At 35.4% G+C, this 22,741-nt stretch overlaps 1 protein-coding gene across 1 annotated transcript in view; it reads right to left on the bottom strand.

The window, feature by feature from the left end:
• Nucleotides 1-214: 214 nt before the first annotated feature.
• The window catches only part of LOC140171376 (anoctamin-8-like), a 53,768-nt gene continuing 31,241 nt past the window's right edge, over nucleotides 215-22,741 (bottom strand). Inside the window, exons 5-17 of the mRNA XM_072194620.1 lie at nucleotides 22,119-22,235; nucleotides 18,621-18,748; nucleotides 16,631-16,792; nucleotides 16,033-16,226; nucleotides 14,849-14,999; nucleotides 13,628-13,702; nucleotides 12,847-13,060; nucleotides 11,558-11,676; nucleotides 11,186-11,257; nucleotides 8,640-8,831; nucleotides 6,603-6,734; nucleotides 5,947-6,057; nucleotides 215-4,717 (exon numbers count right to left, since the gene is read on the bottom strand). Of these exons, the coding sequence (XP_072050721.1) occupies nucleotides 4,382-4,717; nucleotides 5,947-6,057; nucleotides 6,603-6,734; nucleotides 8,640-8,831; nucleotides 11,186-11,257; nucleotides 11,558-11,676; nucleotides 12,847-13,060; nucleotides 13,628-13,702; nucleotides 14,849-14,999; nucleotides 16,033-16,226; nucleotides 16,631-16,792; nucleotides 18,621-18,748; nucleotides 22,119-22,235 (2,003 nt within the window). The 3' untranslated portion in view covers nucleotides 215-4,381. The remainder of the gene's footprint in view (nucleotides 4,718-5,946; nucleotides 6,058-6,602; nucleotides 6,735-8,639; nucleotides 8,832-11,185; nucleotides 11,258-11,557; nucleotides 11,677-12,846; nucleotides 13,061-13,627; nucleotides 13,703-14,848; nucleotides 15,000-16,032; nucleotides 16,227-16,630; nucleotides 16,793-18,620; nucleotides 18,749-22,118; nucleotides 22,236-22,741) is intronic.

The raw sequence follows: 22,741 nt of genomic DNA, 5'->3' as shown, positions 1-22,741 counted from the left end.
GTACACACTATCATACTTGAGTGGTTATTACGGTTGTTTGATGTGATCATTTATTGATTTTTCTAACAAAACATTATTATAATGTTCAATCCTAGACCTGAATAATACCAACAGCTATCACACTAATAACCTGTATACACATATATTTTGTATGATTTTCGTTTCTATATCAAATTATTCATCTTTTTCTGCTTTTTTGTGGTAATTTAACTTACATTTGTGTGCAAATTGAGGGCGCTATTTTCATACATTTTTAACTTAAATTAGCCAAATAATATGAGTTATACCTTACATTTCATGGTAAAAAGTTTTTTGAAAATTCCATTGTCATTTGTTAGTCTGTTTGCTGATGTTCTAATACCATTTTATAAGTGTCTACCTCTTGTAAAGATGCAAACAAGATTTCAGATGAATAGCGTCATCATTGTTCCACTTTTCTTAAAAATGACTCGGTTTTAAATGCCTTCAAACAACCGTTTCCCCCCTGGCCCATCCCTTGGTCATTATCTATCACATCTTCATATAATAAGATATCTTATGACCAGTAATTCCAGACTAAACACAGCAAAGCAAGTTGCAAAATGTATATTTTTGTTTGGTTTTACTTCAAAACTACATTTGAACTACTGAATGTATAATCTACATTCTACACCCCAAACCTGTCTATACATAATGAGAATATCTCAAACTGGTAAAAGCTGCAGATTTGATAGCAACTATCCCCAATCATATCAACACATATGCTTTATTTTAATATACAGTAAAAATCCATGCAAGTTGGAAAAATAGTGATTCATAAATTTGTAGCAATAAATACCTATATGCTAATATACATATCATGATTAAATTTCAAATTTAATCAATTTCCTGATTGAGAAAAGTCAATAGTAATTAGTATAAACATTTCCTTAATGGCAGTCTAAAGTATGCATCTAATATAAAAGTTGTTTTAACAGGTACAAGTTACCTAATAGTCTATGTATGTATATGAAGTCAGAATATACAGATAAGGTTTTGCAGGGCTACAAAACTGAATATATAGAGTCCATGCTGTATTGGGCTATTCCAGTTAGAATTCATATGCCCTGTATGGAAGACACGACCTTAATCTTCAACACAGGGAGTGTGAATTTCAAATGGGGTTACCTGAATGTGTGACTATGTTTGAAATTTACACACCAAGGTCTTGTCTTCCACAGAGGGTGTATGGATTTCAACTGGAATAACCCATTTTGTAATTGTCTGCATGATATAATTCATCATTATTTATCTTGCAAGGTGACTTTCAAGTTGAATGGCTACCAATAAGTGACTTATTGTTATAAATGAGAGCAATTTTTACATTTAGTACTGAAATGTCCATTTACAATATAAACAAAATCAAACAACAAAACACACATGTCGACTGCTCAGTGCCAGAAGTGTGCAAGCGCAATAGCTGCCATGTGTTGATGAGTACAATATACTGTGTGTAAATTGCCAAATGTTCACAGGGCAGCTATTGCAGTTACCCACTTCTGGCACTTAGCTCAGATGTTCAGATGCAAGAGTTCAGATGCAAGAGCCGAAAAACACCATTTTAAAAAAGTTTGACAATTTTGAGGTTGATTTGTAATGTTACATTGTATATGATCTAACATAGCAAATTTTACAAATTGGATTGTATACATAAAAATTAAAGTTGAATTGTAAACATTGTTGATAAGTTATCAAAATAGGCAAGCTAATAATGTTTTCATATATGTTTTTGTTTTTCATATTGATTTGTTTTGCAAAAGCTTAAATATGTCCAAATTCCAAGCCCATATTAAAAATTCTACCTAGAAACAAAATTGAATTTTCTTAATATTACACAATATTTCAGTTATAACATTGTACATAATTATTACGACTATATATTTGAATTAAAGTTCTGTTTTACCCTATACAATGCATGCAATCACCTGGTTTTTGTGTTGCTTCCATTTACAAGAATAGTACTGTCAAACTGTTAATATCATAGAAAGGACAAGAAAATGGGTTTGTTTAGAAATAATCTGTCTCTCATGTGAACTGTACTGACCTAATAAAAAGAAAAACAAAGATAGGGTCCTCACTTGTTTGAGAGGCCACAACCTCGAACACAATTAATTGAGAAATCAATGACTGAATAAAAGTTGGTTGCAAATGCAATGGACTATGCAGTGTGAAATTGCATAGCCTTACTGCCTGACATGTTCCACTCACCTAAAGTTAGTGGCAGTTGGCATCTATCATTAATCGGTAAAAACCAGCACTGACCATGGTATATTCAATTTGGAGAGCATTATGCAAGGTTGACACCCACTTTAAACATAATCCTTTTACACAGTAAATGATGCGGCAACTTTTCGAATTTCATTCAATCTTTAATTTCTTGATTATTCCGATTTATAAAAAAAGAAGTGGAGACTTTCTGTTTTTGAAGTGTTTACTTTGATTGTCATTTTGTCAAACTCAATAGAACGCACAAGAGCTAAATCACTATAAATATACTGCATGAAAAAAGTATCCGAAGACTTAAAACAAAAGTTAATATTAAGACACTAAATCTAAATTGTAAAACAAAGTAGTCGATAGATGGAGAACTTTGTTCTGTGTACTTTGATACCTTATTTGGCACAATGCGATTTTATTCCACTTTAATTGGCTATACTCATTTGAATGACAAAATGGGCGAGTTTCAAAAGTGACAAATTTAGATATTTCTTCCTTCAATGCGATTTTTGCTATAACCTACTGTTATAGGTTCAATAAAGCCTAAGGGAAGAACACTCACTCCGTTGTGATCAATATCTGCATGTTTTAAGAGAAAAGTCGATGCAAATTTTTGTCACTTTTGAAAAGCTTTCTTATTCATTAAAATTGCTATAAGTAAAATAAAGTCATATCGTACCGAATGAGATATCAAAATACACAGAACTTAATTCTCTATCTATCAACTACTTTATTTTGTTTATGTTAGTTAGTGTCTTTAAGAAATGGCTTTTGTTTTAAGTGTTTGGATACAACTATTGCAATCCTTGCAAAAACTGTTTTTTGATTGTCTTTTCTTGACCTTCCTATCTGTGACCCTTAAACCCACTTACTGGTAATAGAATCTACAAAATGAGGCCTAAATATATTAGACTTACCTACACAAAAAGAACATATCATTGTGATTCTTGCATAATGCTGAACAGCTGTTTACTACAAACCATCCCTACAAAACCTGTCATAGCTAGGCCTCACACAGCACAGGCAGCAACCATGGCAAACTTGGTATGCAGGCTGTATTAAATTTTTTGGTACCCATTGATTGACAAGACAAGTCTGCTTCTTCAATATGCAACATTAGATCCTCTTGGGCATTTGCCCAGGATTTATATATAGTTTTATGACCTTTCATATCATTTATCTATAAATAAGGTAGCTCCTATGTTGCATTTTGCTGTAGTAGTCTTGTCCATAATAATTGGAAACTGATGGGTACCAATCATTTTGATACACCCTGCAAAGGAATGCAGATGCAGGCATCTGTAGATGGATAATGTACATCAATATGCAGCGATCACAGCAATATTTAGCAGGCAATTACTTTTTGTTTTGTAAAATAAACTTTCCTTTTCATCCCTGACTACAAAATGGAATGAAGCTATAAATTCTCACCGATTTAACATACCCAGTGATCATTTTTCATAACTTATACATCATATTTCTTCAAAACAAACTTTGAATGCAAACATCCTTGGATATTATTACCATTTTCATCCCTCACTACAGAATGGAAATGAAGCAAATTCTCACCAATTTAACATACCCTGTGATAATTTTTTCATAACTATTATACATCATATTTTTTCCAAACAGACTTTGAATGCAAACATGTTCAGTGGAATACCAATTGTTTTGTTGTAGCTCTTCTACATGGTTAATTGCACTAGTTTGTTACCTTTTCTGCTAATAATGTAGCAAATAAACTCCATAACCATAAATGTGGGGTTCTGTTTGGCTTATTGAATCAGCCTGAAATCAGAACAGACCAGTGTGACTTGATTGCTTCCCAGCCAATTGAACTCAGTCAACTTCACATACATGTATGTATGTATCAGCGATGCATGTACATATTGCACTCATGAAGGATCATGAAGCCCCACCAATCAGAGCAAAAGACTGCCATACTTCTCTGGAAGCTAGTGTAGTTTGTCATGCCATCTCTTTTGGAAAGTTCAGTTTTTTAAGTTATCACTAACAAGCTTAACTTAATGACATATGTATGTATTAATGTTGACATTTTTTTGTCAACATGGTCTAAGCACATGTGTCAGCACATGCAAAAGAATTTTAACAGAACCTGTAACAGATGATGATCATCTTTAAGGACTCAATCATCCTTCTTCTCCTCAGGTGATTTTGTTGCAGTACTTGACGACTCTGTAGTTGGTTTAGGTTGTGCAAATCTTGTCTTTTCTCTGTTGGCGTATAAATTGAAATTAGCAGCTGCTTCTGTCATATTTGGAGGCCATACTCTTCTTGGAACTGTCTTTGAATTTGTTGATGGTGCTGCTGTTGATGCTGATGATGATGTTGTTGTTGATGATGTTGATGTTGGTTTTGACACCCCATTTTTGTCATCAGATTTCTTCACATTAGTTTTGTTATCTGTTCCTTCTTTTGCTTTGGTATCTTTTGCATTCTGCATTGCAGCATGTTCCATTTTCTGTTGGAAAATTAAGACATAACGTAAAAACTCATTAGTTAGCATATGTGCTTACTATTGAGTACTTTTAAAACATGCAAATATGAAGTGCTCCATTCACAAAAGTGTAAAGGGTTTTGAGCAAATCATCAATACACATAGTTATATACGAAGGTTTGCAAATTTGTGTCTCAACCCCATTAGCTCAGTTGGTAAAGCGCCAGACTTCGGCACAATTTCATGTTTTCAAAAGCGCTTGATATTGCTAACTATCAAGTTTTTACGGTAGAAGATCACAAGGTTACAATTTAGTCATCAGGATTTATTGGTGTTGCTGTGACTGCTTTATTGGGTCTTATTTGTGTAAATAATTAACTCACTATTTCATCATTCACTATATCTAAGGCCCGGTCCACACGAGTGTGTTTTTTCCCGTCGATTACGATCGTGTCATAACCGTATTATAATATTAGTCCTGTGTGTCCGCTCAATGTCGTCGGCATACTATAATCGTGTCATCATTCGCGAATGATGAAAATTTCCATCATTGGGCCGGTTTCTAGCATGATCGTGTCGTAATTAATGATGAAAATTACCCGTGTGTACGCATTTTGTTGTTGTATTTATGTTTACTCAATGGGCTTCGTAATCGCCATAGCGTGAATTTATTACGACACAATGACGAGGTGCTGACTGTGTGGACGCTCTCATCATTTATGTATCATAATCGTGTCATAATTGGGCAATTACGACACGATGACGAAAATATGCTAGTGTGGACCGGGCCTAAGATAGTTTATTTCAAAAGCTGCATTGCAGCTTGAGTGCAATGTTGACTTAATTCCACTGAGCACATGAGGCATATCACCTACTTTCTACATCAATCCGGAAAAAGGTGGCATATATTGTCAAGTCTCTGCCCTGCTCCTCAAATTCAATGTTGGACAAAACCATGATGTCAGCAGGTTTGTGATACCTTGCAACATAGAGACAGGGGATGGGGACGGGTGGGATACAGTGTTGAGTGTATATTTCAAATTGATGACATACCCGAATCACTTCCCTTCATACTTTTGATAAAGCACATATTTTTGTTTTGAGCAAGTCTTCTTCCCCAGGAGAGTAGGCCTTTGGATGCTTCTATGATTTTTATCTTTGATGAGCATTTTGATACCAGTCATAATTCAGTTCTGACAAAATGGAGGTACATGTAAAGCATTGTTGTATCAAACTCAAGCATTGCAACTTACCTTTAGAGCTTCTCGTCTGTTAAATTCTAGCATGGCCATTTTCTGCCATACCCAATGTGGAATGTCTGGTATTGCATATGCTATAGCAAACTTGATAGCAAGTATTATATGCTGAAACATAAAATGAAGTATATTGTCAACGTTTTGATTCTTTAAAATATTCTACTATAAAAACATGGGGTTCTTATTACAACCATCTTGAAATACTTTAGAACATGGTGGTATTAATTTGATCAATAATTCAGTATATATTATTATTAAAACCAAATAAAAAGTCTTGGAATACATTGGCTGGCTTTCTGGCTTTTATAATGACCTTGTTGCTTAAGTATTATGTAAATCCCTGGGCCTCAAGGAAAAACAGACTATTAATTGTGTTTTCAACTGATTGAATGTCCCAGTTTAAAGAAGAAATAAAACAAACAAACAAAGGACTTTCTATTATCATCGCTTCTGCACAAAATGGGCAATGGTAAATTGCATAAATTGGTAATAAATTAAGATTTGAGGGGTGTTTATTTTGGTTAAATACTTGACATTATGCAAGACTGGAAGACTCACGTGTCATTGACATCCAGGTAGGTAACAACTGTGCTACAATTTGCATGCTGCATAGCAAAAGTGCTAAATTTGAGACATGATGACCAAAATCTTACCTCTAAAATAATAATGACAAGAAGTATTTTAGTGGGTGTCATGTCAGGGTAATATCTCTCCATCTGTCCAGATATCCCAAGTAAGGCACAGTTTACTATTACAGCTATCACTCCCATAACCTCCATAGCATCCTATACATAACAATGAAAACAATAGCAAAATGACAACCTTAAGGGAAGGGGTATGAACGTTTGGACAGTATTTATTGTGGGACATTAGAGCACTTCAGACATATCGAATTGCATTCTGAATACGAAGAATGGCCTTCTGATATCAAATAATTATGATTTTTTGAAATTCGCAATGTAATACACATTTTATGGCAAATCATTAAAAATTGATATTTTTGATATTTAACAGTACTTGAAGTAAACTTAATAAACATTATGATTTCTACCTAAAGTGTATGTAGGTGGGATAAAAAGCCGACGATCAATTGAAAATTTTGACCTTTTGTATTGAAGATATGGATTTTTCCCGCAAACACCAAAAAAATTAGGTCTTTTGGGGAAAAAATCCATGATATCTTCAATATGAAAGGTCAAAATTTTCAATTGATCGTCAGCTCTTCTTCCCAGCTACATACACTTTAAGACTATATCATTAAATTTATAAAATTTACTTCGAGGACTGTTATATCTCCAAAATGTGAAAAATATCAAATTTTAATAATTTGTCATAAAATTTGTATTATATCGTGAATTTCATAAAATGAAAATTATTTGATATCAGTAAGACATTCTTCGTATTCAAAATGCAATTCGATAGGTCTGATGTGCTCTCATGTCCCACACAAAATGCTGTCGAAACGCTCAAAACGCTCATTCCAGTTTCCTTAACATTTACAGAAAATTAACATCTGAAGATGCTTGTATTGGAAGTGGTAGAGATTGATATGGCAATTTCCTTTCATTGTTGTAGGAGGTGGTGTTTGGTGCAATTAGGTTGCATGTCACCCAAACTGAAGTGAATAAAATGCCTTTAAAACTTACTGAAAAGGTTGCCAGTGACAATTCCATAATGCACATGCTCACCCCCAATTTAGAAAACAAACACAATCACATAGCATCAAGAGTGACATAGAATCATGGGAGTCAACATTTGACAAATTTCTTAGAACAAAAATATTGGCCAGTGTTCCCCCAATCACATGTGGTGTCCCTCAATCAGTCTTGTTGCTCCCTAATCAGATGGCACATGCTACGCCACTTTACATGCACAAGATTGCACTAGTTAGGGTTTAACGTCTCAAGTCCCCTGACTGATAACCCCAACCAAAGCTAGACTGGATTTTTAAAATGTTCAAAGCATCACTGTCCCTGATTAGGGTTTTATCCACCTGACTGGTGAACAATACTGAAGGAGGTGCCCCTGAGACACTTTTGAACATACCACTGGACACAAGGTCTCTGATTAGGTGTTACAATGTAACTGTTGCATCTCTAGTACAAAAGAAACACAAGGTTTTCTGCATGATGAAGTGTTACAATGCAACTGTTGCATCTCTATAGTACAGAGGAATTTGCTGGGTATCTTTTGAAAATCTGTCAGGGAATTAAATTGATCAAAGGCTCCCTACAATAGATTTGGCAATGCAACAACGGAACTCCTAAAACCACACAAGATTTACTCATAACTTAATTAGTGTCTTGTCAGATATTTTTATTCCTGATTAGAAAAAGGCTTAACAAAGACCATACTTTAAGTATCCCAATAAATGGACATGTTCTCCATATGCCCAACCGGCGTCTCCCTCTCCAAGCTCTCAATCTTGATCAAAAGCTTATAGAAATGTATAACCTATCTGCCATGTCCTAATATCCCAATACTTGAATGTCTGTAATGTTGCTATGGGCAGGGACAGGCGATATGCACGAAAAAAAGAAAGAAAATTGTGCGGAGATTGGGCGGAACTTTTTTTCAGTGCAAATAATGTATCCCTGCCCATAGGAAAAAAAATAGCCAATTGAGCGGGAAAAAAGTTCCGGGCAAATCGCTTGTCCCTGGTTATGGGGAATGTTACATATCAAACCTACCTGCCATGTCCCAATATCCCGCACTCTTTGTCCAAATGGTCTCTGCATAGTACTGCACAGTTTAAATGCATCACTTCGCACTTCTATGATGTTATTTAGGAGGGCACACACAGCTGCAATGGGGAATGTTGACGAGAACAGGATCACATAACCAAACTGAATGAACATCTCTAGGTAGTCCTCAAATGTATCCTGCAGATAAATCAATCAATCAATCAATCAATCAATCAATAATCAATCAAATCCGATATGCAAGTTTAGTTCATATCAATATGTGGACTTATTTCCCAAAGCCAAACCCTCACAATAAATTTTATTATTGATTTACATGCATAAATCCACATTCAAATTTCAATCAACCCCATATTGGGCTAGTCCATATAAAATTTATTTTGTAAATATCTTCCACAGGGGGAGCATGAAATTCAAATAGAATGAACAAATTAGGCAGTTCCATTTGAAACTCATTCTTTCTCAGGGGAAGATTTGGCTTGAAAGGGTGTATGAAATTCAAATGGAGCTGGCCAATGTGCTTGTTGCATTTGAAATTTATACTCCCTCTGTGGCAGATATTTTTAGAATCTTCCACAGGGTAGTGTGGATTTTCAATGCAACTTATACATGTATGATTAATTAGACAGGTTTCAAGTTAATTACATAATTAGTCATATAGCACACTATTTCAAAAAAATAAAAACCACATGAGCAATCATTAGTTCACATCAATCAAAATGATGATTAAATAAGTTTACAAGATTTCAGGTTTTACATTGTAATTAATCATGAGCTTGTATATTTTCACTCGAATTTGTATCGTACAAATTGGTTTCAAATTAATTTTTCAAACATTTAATCACACGGTCACTATATTAGTTTATAATTAAAAGATAAGTTTCAAATCTACCAATCAAATGGTCATTCATTCAATTCAAACGGATCATCAATCAATTGATTGAGCGACTGTTTCAATCAATCACAGTGTGTTATTACAATCTCTTGATTCGATCAATGAATCAATCAGTGTGTTCAGTCAATCAATTAGTGTTGATATGATAAGTGCATAAATATATATTCGTAACTACATGCATTGAAAGCCATCTTAGCATCAGCCAGAATCAAGCTAAAATATACCAACCACAGACTACTACAGACCATTCACAATCAGTTAAAGTCCCCGTATTTTGTATGCTGTGAATTCTCGCATATTCATGAGGGCTGTTTGTTCCATCATACCGTCACGGCAGCATTGTGTGCCTTCATGATTACGGGAAAGGCCATAAAAATATACGGTACGTGCATAGCAGTATAGCCTGTCGCATTTCATGGAACAATATCGGTCCTCATTATCGGGGGATGATGAGACTTGTGACTGTTTGGAAATGGTCTGTTACTCTTTCGTCCATGATACCAACCCTTTGTCAGCCTGTAAAAGCATACCACACCCATGATTGGCTTCCTTTTAATTAATAAATCAAAACCAGCTGATGAGCAGTTGTTTCTTATCCATGATAATGTAAAGAAATCTGCATGAATCCACTAGTACTCAAACCAACATGCAAGCTCCCAAATTCAGTGGCATAATAACAGTGTCTTATAGCTAGAAATTTGGGTTTGCCTGTCATACCTAGCTACAAATTACTAGCCAGTTCTATTAGACCAATTGCGGTTCAGCAAGTTTGAACAAATATGTTTAGTTATGGCCTTATTTTGTAAATCTGATTTAGTTTACAGTTCAACAGACTTTCTCAACTGCTTTAATTTTGACTTCGCATCTATCAAAGGCATTATATGTGTCAGGAACAAGCTCCCTGTAAAAAAATGACAGGCAGACACGTGACTAACTATGAAACTGCATATGAATATCTGTGAGCAGTGTTCAAAATAAACACTTGCCCTCTTGTCCGCTTTTTCAAAAGTCATGTTGGACAAATCTGATAAGTCATGCAATTGTTCGATGGACAACAACTACATTTTACTTTCACAATCATGATTAATGAAAAAGTAAAATTTGACACCACGATTCAATGTCATTTGTATCAACAAGAATCCAAGATCTCAACCAGTATTTCCTTAACAATTTCTTATCACCTTTTCCCCATCACCACTATAATATGCTGTGTGTTGCATCTGCTAATTGTTCAGCATGTTGAATTCTGAATATTTTTAATTTACCAGTTCACCGAGTTAACCAATGGTGCCAGTGATCGAGATCGGAATGATCAGAATGGCAAATTCCGAAGCTGGCACATGTTTCCGAATTCTCAGCTGCTGAAATTTTTTTGCATCCAAAAGTATGACACATTATTGGGACAAGTTAAATATTTTATGGACAAGCAGAATCTATGCCAAGGTTGTCGCGGGGAACCACCATTTAATTTTTTCCCTTATTTCGGACATTGTCTGTGAATGCAATATAAACTGTTAGTATGAGCAGAGTTGATAACAAGTGCTCGCTAAGCAACCAGCAAACGTGCATAAAAGTTAATGTCTCCACAGCTATCAACCAGGCAATCAATCAGTCAATCAATCAATAATTTCCTACTTACATCATAGTTATTCATAGAACTTTCAGCTTCTGCCTGTGTTAATGTGAACATTTCTTGTTCTTCATCATCTGTCTGTTTAATCAAGCAAGCAATTCACCAATCAATGAATTTCTCACACTCTCAAGAGAAAGAAACTTCAACCTGTTTTTAGTTTTTACAAATTGTTCAAATTACTTTCACAATTCCCTCAGTCATTCAGTCACTAACTCGCTCGCTCACTCACTCACTCACTCACTCACTCACTCACTCACTCACTCACTCACTCACTCACTCACTCACTCAATCAGTCAGTCAATCAGTCAGTCAATCAATCAATCAATCAATCAATCAATCAATCAATCACTCATTCACTCAAGCAATCAATCAACTTACATCATACATCTTCATAGAACTTTCCACCTCTGCTTGAGTCAATGTAAACTTTTCATGTGGTTCTTCCTCTGTTGTAACTTTCTCTGTTTTCTCTTCACTAATTTGGGAATCCTCTGCTTCTGTAAATAAGTCAGCAAATTGGTAGAAATTGATTGAAATGGTTTTTTTTTCTTGCATAATGATTTCTACACAATAATACAAATATTTTGATAGCATCAACCAATATCACATCATCATGAAAGGCTGACAAACAACTGAGCCTAAACATCTGGCTTGGAAAGCATTATGTTCTGTAGAAGTGCATATGCTTTCAAGAGATACAACTTGGTGAGAGAGAAGTAATTTCTAATAACAATTATGACAAAATAATTGGATTTTTTACGCATATTGAAGCTTACTATGATTGTATCCTTTGTAAAGTTAGGAGAATCTTCAATTCTTATATATCATCTTATCTACATTCCAAGTGAGAAATAATTGAAGTGATATATCCAAAGAATTTAAAATGGCAACATGCACAATAAGATGACAGGATGTATGCATTCTCTCATTTCATTTCCATAAACATATGCATCAGTGGGATTGTAGATCATAAGATTAAAATCTTACTCATAATTTGAGCTTTCTCCATCCAGGCTGATGGTCTGATCACTATAGATCTGGTCCACTGTGTTTTCCGTAGAGATTGGATGCACTCTCACTCCACACGATCAAAGATGTTTTCAGCAGCGAGTCATTTGATTTGTTGGATATATACATGTACAACATTCATATAATTTGATTTGAAATGGCATAACATTATTGGTGGACACACGCTAATTCGCCCAATAAAGACTTAGTCACCGGCCAGTTCCAAAAACTGCTTAAGTACAGGAAACAAATTCTTTTCTTATCCTATTTAATAATAGCAATCAGATTTTGGGATGGATGTATACACAGTGATTTGATTATAACAGAAACACATAATCATTATTTGCTTTTATTATGGATGAGTAACAAAATGTTGACATAACTGTAAGTTGGATATCCACCACAATAGAATAGCTTCTGGCATTTATTTTATATCTTCTTAACTCCTCAACAATGGTCACTGACCTTAGTCAATGGACTAAATCTACAGAACTTATCCATGGCAAATCATGGCAAACTCTTTGAGCTGTGTGAAGGATCAAGAATATTTTCTAAGTTATTGTTATGCGCCAACTATAGAGTGACCACCGAGTAATGAAATAACTCATTCAACATATCCAATTATTGACTTTCCCCGGTATTTCCATCAGAATACACACCTTCTTTTGCTTCATGTCCATTCTCAGAGGGAGTTTGCTCTGTTTCTTCTGTTTCAGTATTGTTCTTTTCTACATAATGACCATCTTCTTCTATGTTGTCTTCAACTAATTTATATGTCATTTTGAAGAACTTGAGTTTCTCTAGCATGTATGGAAGAATGGCCTCCTTGAGGTTGCCAATGATTTGTTTGGTGATAAAAATGGTGGCTAAGGTCTGAGGGGAAAATGAAAACAAATGCAGAATTTAGAAACAAAATTGATTGCAAAACTCGAATGAAGTGCACCACCCTGTACGTGTAAACACCAGCAAATGTAGATAGCAATTTTACACCACTTGGATATTTCAATATCTAGCTGCGGATGCAGACATCTTGAGTTTTATTTGCCTTACTCTAAGTTTTCTGTATCCAAGTGCAGACTGACTGCATGCAGTCATTGTGTAATCTAAGTGCATTCCTGGACATCACAAGTCATGATAAGCAGCCACTGATGTTTACCTCCCAGTGGCAGTGCCAGGAATTTTTTCGGGGGCATGGGGGAGGGGGCAAAGTGAATTTCAGGTGGGGCAAAATCGACAAATTTTGCGCAAAATTGATGCAAAAAGTGGACATTTATGTAAAAGTGGGGGGGCAAGAAAAATATTTTGGGGGAATGCCTCCCTTGCCCCCCCCCCAGCCGCCACTGCTACCACCTCATAGATAACCCCCACAAGCCAATTAAATTTAATGCTTACAGGCTAAACCACACCTACTAAGTAAGAATAGCAGTCAATCTCACTAACCTGTTTAAGTCTTGTCATATCTTGTAGGTAAAAGGCTATGTAAAAAAGAGCTAAAAAGTTGTTCACAAATTGCACCTGAAAATAAAATATAAAACAGATTAACCCCAAACATCAAAAAATCTCAATTCCAAAAGCATAATGCACAGGCAGGTATCCCAAGTGATGCGATTGTGTCATCATCCGAACAGTCATATGGCAACAGAAAGCTTGGCCAGCCAAGCTACACCCCTGTGGCAAGGTAGGCCCATGCATGTCTCTGGCACCGAGGGGTCGGTGGTTCAAAACTGTACCCGAGAAAAAAAAGTTTTCTCTTCTTCTATTTTTTCTTCCTTCTTTCCTTCCCCATCGCCAAAAAGCAACTAGGGCATTAGGGTAATAATTGTGCATCCACAGGTCAAGACAATTTTTATTAACTTGCTTTAATTTATTTAAATTTGGTTAAATGGCCTTAAAATAAAGGTATATTGCAAACAGCTTTGTTGTTCATTATACATAGTTGAAGATGACCCCTTAATGTTTCCATATGCCAATCATCATGACCATCAGTCATGCATGCTGAGGTGGTAACTTGTTTTATGATATTGACATGCCGGATAATTTTAAGGAGAACCAGAATGATATTTCAATGAATACCACACAGTTGAAGCTAGGAACCATATTGCTAGTCTAAGCCACTAGTGCACTACATGGAAGTATCTACTATTGGAAACAATAAATAAGCTGAGCAGGTGTCGATTTCACTCACAGTTGTGATGTTTCAGATGTCCTTCAACACATCAAGGTTTCAGAACCAGAAAGCTGTAACTCACTATGACCAGCTCTCACAAAATGAGCATAAAGTTGGCTCCTTGCTTCAGTCTTCGAAAATCAATATTTCTTCCACAATGTCTTTTGTTTTCTATTAAAGTTTCATGATTAATGGACTCTATAGTGCCCTGGCAACTTGAAGCTCATTTTGTGGGAGCAAGTGATTGTGAGTTGAAGCTTTCTGGCTCGCAACCCTCGACATTATAAATCTCAAACCTATAGGCCTTCATATCAACTGGGTGTATTTGTTTTAAATTTTTTGATGGGGTGTGCTACACAAGCTTCAAACCCATTTTTAAGGGTAATCTTTACTCAAAAATGGTGAAATTATGCTAGTTTTATGGCATTATTAGAAACATAGACCAATGTCAACATGGAAGTATTATGGTCACAAATCTGCATGTATATACTTACAATAACAAGTTTAATAATCAGATGATTCTCGTAGGTTTCTTGTACTCTATAGTTCTCCATGTCATTTAACCAATGAGCTAACCTCTTGTAAATCTCTTCACAAACATTGATCTCAAGAGCAAGTAATATCTTTGGAAGAAAACCAACCCAACTGAAATGAGAAGAAAAATACAGAAAGTATAAATTCTCTGCAACCAAGTGCATTACATTTTGATAAAATTGCAATGTCAACAAACATCTCTCACACAAGACATAACGGCATCATTTCTTTTATGGAAAGTTGATAAATTATGTTAAATCTATGGATATTTTTTTACTGGTGGTTAATTGTACATTCATCCAGCCAGTTCTGGGTACAATTTTTAAAGAGTTACAATGCATGGTTCATTCTGGTCAAACGGTCACTCAAACCATTAAGAAATTTATCTGCAAAGAAGGAAAAAAACACATTCAAATCATGGAGCAATACATAAGTTGCAATATATAAATAAATAATTGTGACGTGTCATGTCAAAAGCAGACACTTTTGGTCAGATATTTTGCTCCACAACGACATTTTCCCCAATGAAATCGGATATTCCTAAGCGAAGATATTGAGTTCGGAAGTTATTGTATTATAAAATTGGAAATTGAGATATCGGCCTTTAAAAATATTATTGACAATGTTGAGAGTAGGAATTAACTTGAAAAATGTCTCAAAAAATACAAGATGCCAGTTATATTCCGGTCTGAAACTATCAGACAATAATTTTAACATTGATAACATCACAAATTCGCAACAAACCCAAATTGTGAAAAAACCACCCACCAGCAGATTTTTGGCTATTTCTCCATTTACGATCTTGCCCAAAAGTGTCTGGTTTTGACATGATACATCACAATTACATAAATTATAATTATAATAACATGTAATTTAAATTACATTGGGAGTGAGGCCTTTACAATTACATGCCTTATTGGCCCTCTTCTCTCTTCCTAAATTTGCACTTTGTTTTTAAGTGTATTGTGTTGCGATATGGAAATAAACTTCAAAATGTAGGGGATCTTTTGTAAGAAAACTTTGTCAGTTGAGCTACTCCTGGAGCTAAATCTGAATAAACCTACAATCCAAATCCTGTATCAAGCTATCTAGAACATAACCACTGACCCCTGTGTCTTGACCCTTGACCTATTCACCTACTTACCTAGGACATGATCCATCATCAATTTGATGATTGACCCACTCCTGCAATTCAAATATAGACAGCATGGCTGCAAAAGCTACGATGAGACAAAGGATGATAATAGGCATGGTGACGAAGTAACGGAAAAAATTACGCTTCCAGGCAGGGTAGTGTGGTTCCAACCGACCTGATATGGGACTCTTTTCCAAGTTGCCCTGTAAAAAATGATAAGTAGACACGATAATCCTATTACAAATACTGACAGCTCAGATCCTTTTGTTCACTTTTGGTCTTATCACTTGTAGCGTATGTTAAAAACCCTATGATCAGTCCTAGAACTAGAATTATGCAGTTTGCTATTAAAGTGGTCCTCACAACAAAGGTTTGTATACAACAAACATTTGTAAATACAAAGCACATGCAAATGAAGTACTTAATATGCACAAATATGCAAATAAAATGACACTAACTATACAGCACAAGAGGTGATCACACTCTGCCACCCTATCAAGTTCATTCATTGTTGCATGTAAGCTTCAAAGTGGAGTTAATGGAATTGAAAAGGCAAAAATTTAACTTTTGATGACTTTTTTAATTTTCTGATGTAGCAAATACTTACTGTATACAATGGTCTTGGGTCCTCTATAAGTTCATGTTTGTTATCTATTGTCCCCCATTCATACGCTAACTCTGCACTCCGTCTCTTCCATGATTCAAGGTATAAGGTAGCCCAGATTATATTAAATACTGAAAAAATCACCAAAGTCAGGTCCTGGCGCTCCTAAGAGAAACAAAATAGGGAAAACTTAATTGAACCAAAATGTTATCTCTTGCATCCTCTAAGTTCCATGTTTGTTATCTATTCGCCCCAAAGATGTTTTACTTTAGTAAAACCTAGATGAGCTTATCTGTATACCGCTGCGTGGCCACAAACGTAACCGTCTCGGCTGAAACATGCAGGTAAATGAATCAAAAAGGTACGGCAAGACTTTTTCGCACTAATGCACGTCAAGTTCACTTTTCAATGTGCAAACTGTAGTTAGGATAATGAAAACGACTGGTAAGCAAGTCTAAAAATCATCTCAAAATCTGAAGAAGAAAAAAATGGCGGACCGTCGCCGGACCCTTTCCAGAACTAATACAGCATATTTAGCCATTGTCAACATGGGTCATCGCCAGGAATATTTTCCTTATATAAAAAACTAACACCTCCGCTATATGGTATTTCATGATATAACATTAATGGAAAGAAAAGTGCAAATGCTTTTTGTGTTTCGAATCGGACGAGTAACAAGCTCTATGACGCCATGATGTAAACAACGTCCGGTCATTAATAATTAATTAGGTAAACCCAAATATGGAAACCTCCAAAACTATGCAAATTAGGTGTTCGATTTAATCAGAATACGATCAGCCCACCTCCAAAATTATGCAAATGAGTTGAGGCGGTTACGTGAACATGTACACTAATGCGACTCTTCTGTGATTCGCCCTTTGCACGGATCCGCCATCTTGCTACCAAAACGAGGTTCTCCCTGCAAATGCATGTGCAAAAAAGTTCATTTTGTGCCTTGTGCATTTTTCTAGAAACGCGCCAGATGGCTTTTGCAAAGCGTACTCTGTAATTAAATCACGGGTTTGACAAGCATACGCACACACAAGACGCACTTTGCGGATAGAACCTCGTTTTGAGATGACCGTGCAAAAGGTCAATTGGCCCCCCATTCATACACTAACTCTGCACTCCGTCTCTTCCATGATTCAAAGTATCAGGTAACCTCAGGTCCTGATGAGATGAAGGGAAACAAAATAATAGGAAAACCAAATTGAATTTAAATCCAATCCTTTTAACATCTTTGTCTCTTTCACAAGGCAAAGGTATATGGTAACCTAGAATATATATTGCCTATAATGTAATTAAAAACTAAATGCAAGATTTTGGTCCAGACACTCCTCATAGAAATAAAATAGTAGGAAAACACCAAATTGAGCCAATATATTTTCAACTCATTTTACTCTATATGATTCAAAGTATAATACAGTCTACAATATATTGAATCAACAAGGCCCTAATGGATTGGACAGGCCACCAATCACTTCAGTGGGGCATCAAGCATATATGGAGAGGGGGGCTTGTTCATGTAACAGCTTTGATGGGGGAGGGCTTGTCCAGGTAACAGCCATGGTAGGGGTTAAAGAAGTACACCCCTTAATTGTTTTTGGCTTTTTTTATGCTGAAATACCTTGCTTTCTTTGAAAATTTACCTGATGGTAAGATAAAATAGTGCTGTTGTGTACATAGTGCCCAAACCAGGCAAAATACACATGGCAGCTACCAAGTAAGGCAGCTATATATTTATTACCTGATCATCTGGTGTTAGGAATGTCAAGATTAGGCCTAATAAAGCAGGCCAACATAGTGCTGTAGTGTAGTGCCCTAATTACCTGATCATCTGGTGTTAGGAATGTCAAGATTAGGCCTAATAAAGCAGGCCAACATAGTGCTGTAGTGTAGTGCCCTAATTACCTGATCATCTGGTGTTAGGAATGTCAAGATTAGGCCTAATAAAGCAGGCCAACATAGTGCTGTAGTGTAGTGCCCTAATTACCTGATCATCTGGTGTTAGGAATGTCAAGATTAGGCCTAATAAAGCAGGCCAACATAGTGCTGTAGTGTAGTGTCCTAACCAGGCAAAGTACATGGCAATCTTCACACCATAGTAGTCGCATATCTCATCTGAAATAGAGAAAAAAAATTAAGATGATAAAATACATGTTGCAGTTGATGAAGAACATGTTGCAGCTTGAAAAGAGCCTTACATAAATTCATGAGCCAATGCATTTATTCTTTTGCAGTTGGCAAATACGAATTGTTTCATGCAAATTTTCTAATAATGCCAAAGTTGTATGAAGACTTAGTAACTACATGTTGCTAATCTTGGATGAACTTAGATTACATACCTCTAAAGGTCCGTTCATACTACCACCACATTTGTGATGCGTTGCTATGCAATGCAGTGCGATATCGCAATGAAGTTAAATACATTTTAACTTGGAAATGCGACAAGTTGCATTGTGTTGCGGCAAAAAGTAATCGATATATTGGCATTGCAAAGCAACGCATCGCAAATGCGATGGTAGTATATATGAACGGACCTTAAGTATACGTAGATCTGAATGCTGAATATATTGGTTGTTGAGATGAAAGGAGACAAGTTGCTTATTTCAGCATTGTTCTTGAAACGTCTACTGTACATGTATATGACCTAATTAGCACCCCTGAGAACTTGCCTGATTTACATTTGTTTCAGTGCCCCCTTTCACTTAACCTTTTTGTGTCAAATTGGATCAAATTCTTAATTATACTGAGTTGCAACATTATAAATATTTTGCATGGAAAAAGTCCAATTTGGATTTCATAAAACAATGAATAATAAGAGCTCCTTAAAATGATTTACAACATGCCGGGTCACTAATTCTCGCTATTCGCAATAAGGGGCGCCGCCAATGGTTGCGATGTAATCGTGATGTATCATGGGAAAATCGTGATGTATCATGGGAAAAGGTCGACATCAAGTCCGCATAATACGATTATTACCATGCTATTACATAGGAACACGTGACAATATTTTTTAGTTTGTCAATATTACGGTATTACACGCAAATCGATAGAGAAAAAATTAATTGTGCACATTTCAAATCACATTATTAAGTATTATTGAGTATCGATTCGCGTGTAACACCTTTATTTTGACAAACTAAAAAATATTGTCACGTGTTCCTATGTAATAGCATGGTAATATTCAGATTATGCGGACTTGGATGTCGAATTTTTCCCATGATACATCACGATTACATCGCAAACCGCTGGCGGCGCCTTATTGCGTAATAGCGAGAATTAGATTGATTACCATAAATTCTAAAGGTGTTACAAATTATGTGAATGAATTAGGAAGAAGGAGAAGAGCCTGGACTAGACCACACGCTATTCCATTTGAAATCTATACACCTCCTATAGAAGACATGACCTTAATCTCCCACACAGAGGGTATAGATTTCAAATGGAGTCACCCATTCAGGTAGACCCATTTGAAATTCACACCCACTGTGTGTAAGATTAAGGTCATGCCTTCCATAGGGGTGTGTGGATTTCAACTGGAATAGCCCAATTTCAAATCAAAGGGGTTTTTCTTTCCTATATCATCAATATTTTGCAGTTACACATTGTACTGTACCAATTTGCAGCAATTACTGGGCATTCAATCATGAAATTGAAAAACAACCCTAAAACGCTCATAAAACATAATTGTTTACCAGTATTCAGGTATAGCCATATACACAGAGTACTAGTAGCTGATACCAGCTGGTAATTTGCAATAGCCATTATATTGTAATTGATATATCTGTATTGAGTGGTATCTGTTGTATAGTCAACTACATACCAATTGAACTGCTATTAATAATGGACAGATTATGATATCACTAGTAGCTGTCCATTTGGTATGATGAATCACTAGAACTTAGTATGATTTTTCAAAAATATTTCTGAATGCAAATAATGCATACAACATGGCTAAATTATTGCATAATTTCCATCAGGTATTGTGTGGAATAAAAAGAAACCAGCAAACAAACAAACAAACAAACAAACAAAAAAACAGACTCTAACAAACATCAAAACTGCCCATACTGATAAGCTCAATGGATATGGACTCTTCTGGTTTTTCTTATATATAGCAATTTATAGGTCTACTGAATTCAAAATTTGAGAAATTACACTGCTAATGACATTCAATATTGATGCAATAGTAAGAGAATCACTCTGAAGGAATGTAGTAGTTGGCAGCATAATCATACCGCAAATGAATTTTCACAACATAGTCTTGCCTGCCGTCTGTTATTTTGGTCCCATAATGGATTGCAATCAGGGTAATTATACCGAGGGCTCTAAATTGATTCCATCACAAAACAGATCAATAACACAGATTAATGGATTTGGGTTTGACTAAGTAAGTAAAATTGCACTTTGCACATTATTTTTTATTTTCCACCTATCTTAGAACTGAATAAAGAAGCAGGACAACATCACAACCTTTAGGCACTTTCTTAGGGAACAAACAAAAATTTGATGATGTCCTGTAAACAAAAGTCCTTTCGTCAGAAGATTGACACCCTCCCTCTTCCTAACATAACACCATCCCTCTCTCTATAAATGTAAGTGTGACATGTTGAAAATCAAAACCCTTGATCAGCAGACTAATGCAGATAATCACAATTATAACACTAGATATGCTTCTGACTTTGAATATCCAAATAATAAGCTTGAATTTGGCAACAAATCTATTTGCTACCAGGGTGTAAAGATTTGGAACAATATCCCACATCATGTTAAAAACTCTAGAAATCTTAACTCTTATAAATGTTCTTATAAGGACTCTCTTATTTTAGATTACAAAATGTTAGAATAATGATAATGGAGTCTGGGACTTGACAGGCCTTTGGCCTATTTCTCAGTCATCCTCCACTATGTTTTTCAGTAATTGTACTATATATTTCTTGTGATTTTATTGTACTTTGCATATGTGGAAAAATAAATGATGTTATGTTATATTATGTTATGTTATGTTATGTTATGTTATGTTATGTTATTATGTTATGTTATGTTATGTTATGTTATGTTATGTTATGTTATGACTTTTTGACCCCCGACAAAAGGACTTTTATAGAATGTCATCAAACTTTTGATTTGTTCCCTTACATCACACAAGTAGTTTTCTCCACTCTCTTTCTTGTGCATTTCTTTCTTTATATTCAGTCCTATTTTTGAAAAAGGGTGCTTAAAAGGTATTTATATCAAGTAACACGTTTCTGACATGTATCCTGTCAAAATTAACTTCAATTTGAAGTATACAAACCAAATTGCTATTTCACTTGAAATCATACATCCCCTATTAATCTCCCACAGATGGGCCTAGTGAATTTCAAATGAGGTTACCTGAATGGGTGACTCCATTTTGAATTTACACTCCCTGTGTGGGAGATTAAGGTTAAATCTTCAATAGGGGGTGTATGGGATTCAAATGGAATCACCCAATATAGTGACTTACCTAATGGTTGGCTTTTGAAGAATGCCTGTACCCAATTTTTTCTGAGCCTTCTAAGATCGTCTGTACTATGAAGCGGGAAAACTTGGCTGATGATCCCTTTGGACAGGAATTTGGGAACTAAAAAGACAAAAAAATGAAATATTATTAAATATGATTCAAAGAATGAAAATTAAGTATTTCTTTTGTCGCAAATACTGACATATAACCCATAATTATAGCCACAATTAATGCTCAACTCAGCTGGCTCTAATATATATACACATCATGAAATATGCACCATAGGTTGCAATCCCAGCAGTTTATTGAATACACTGCATTAAGGTATGGGAAAGGTAAAATTCTTTCTTCATGAAGTCCATTCATAAACAGTATTAACATTCATGAGGTAATGAACCAATGGCAGCAGATCTTTGGTAAGTGTGTTTCATGCATTGATCAATGCACGGATATGAAACTGTGTTCTTGGAAAATTTAATTGCTAAATTGCCCCGTAGTGCTGCCATTTACCCCTCCATACAGTGATGGTTGTAAAGTACATGAAATGAGGTCAATACATTTTAGATAACAATATGGAAAAGCCAATTTCAACTATGTCCAGACTATAGATAATGCTATGTGTTAAT

Source organism: Amphiura filiformis, chromosome 15 (genome assembly GCF_039555335.1).
Source record: "Amphiura filiformis chromosome 15, Afil_fr2py, whole genome shotgun sequence".
Classification (NCBI taxonomy): domain Eukaryota; kingdom Metazoa; phylum Echinodermata; class Ophiuroidea; order Amphilepidida; family Amphiuridae; genus Amphiura; species Amphiura filiformis.
This window is presented reverse-complemented; position numbering and strand designations above follow the sequence as displayed.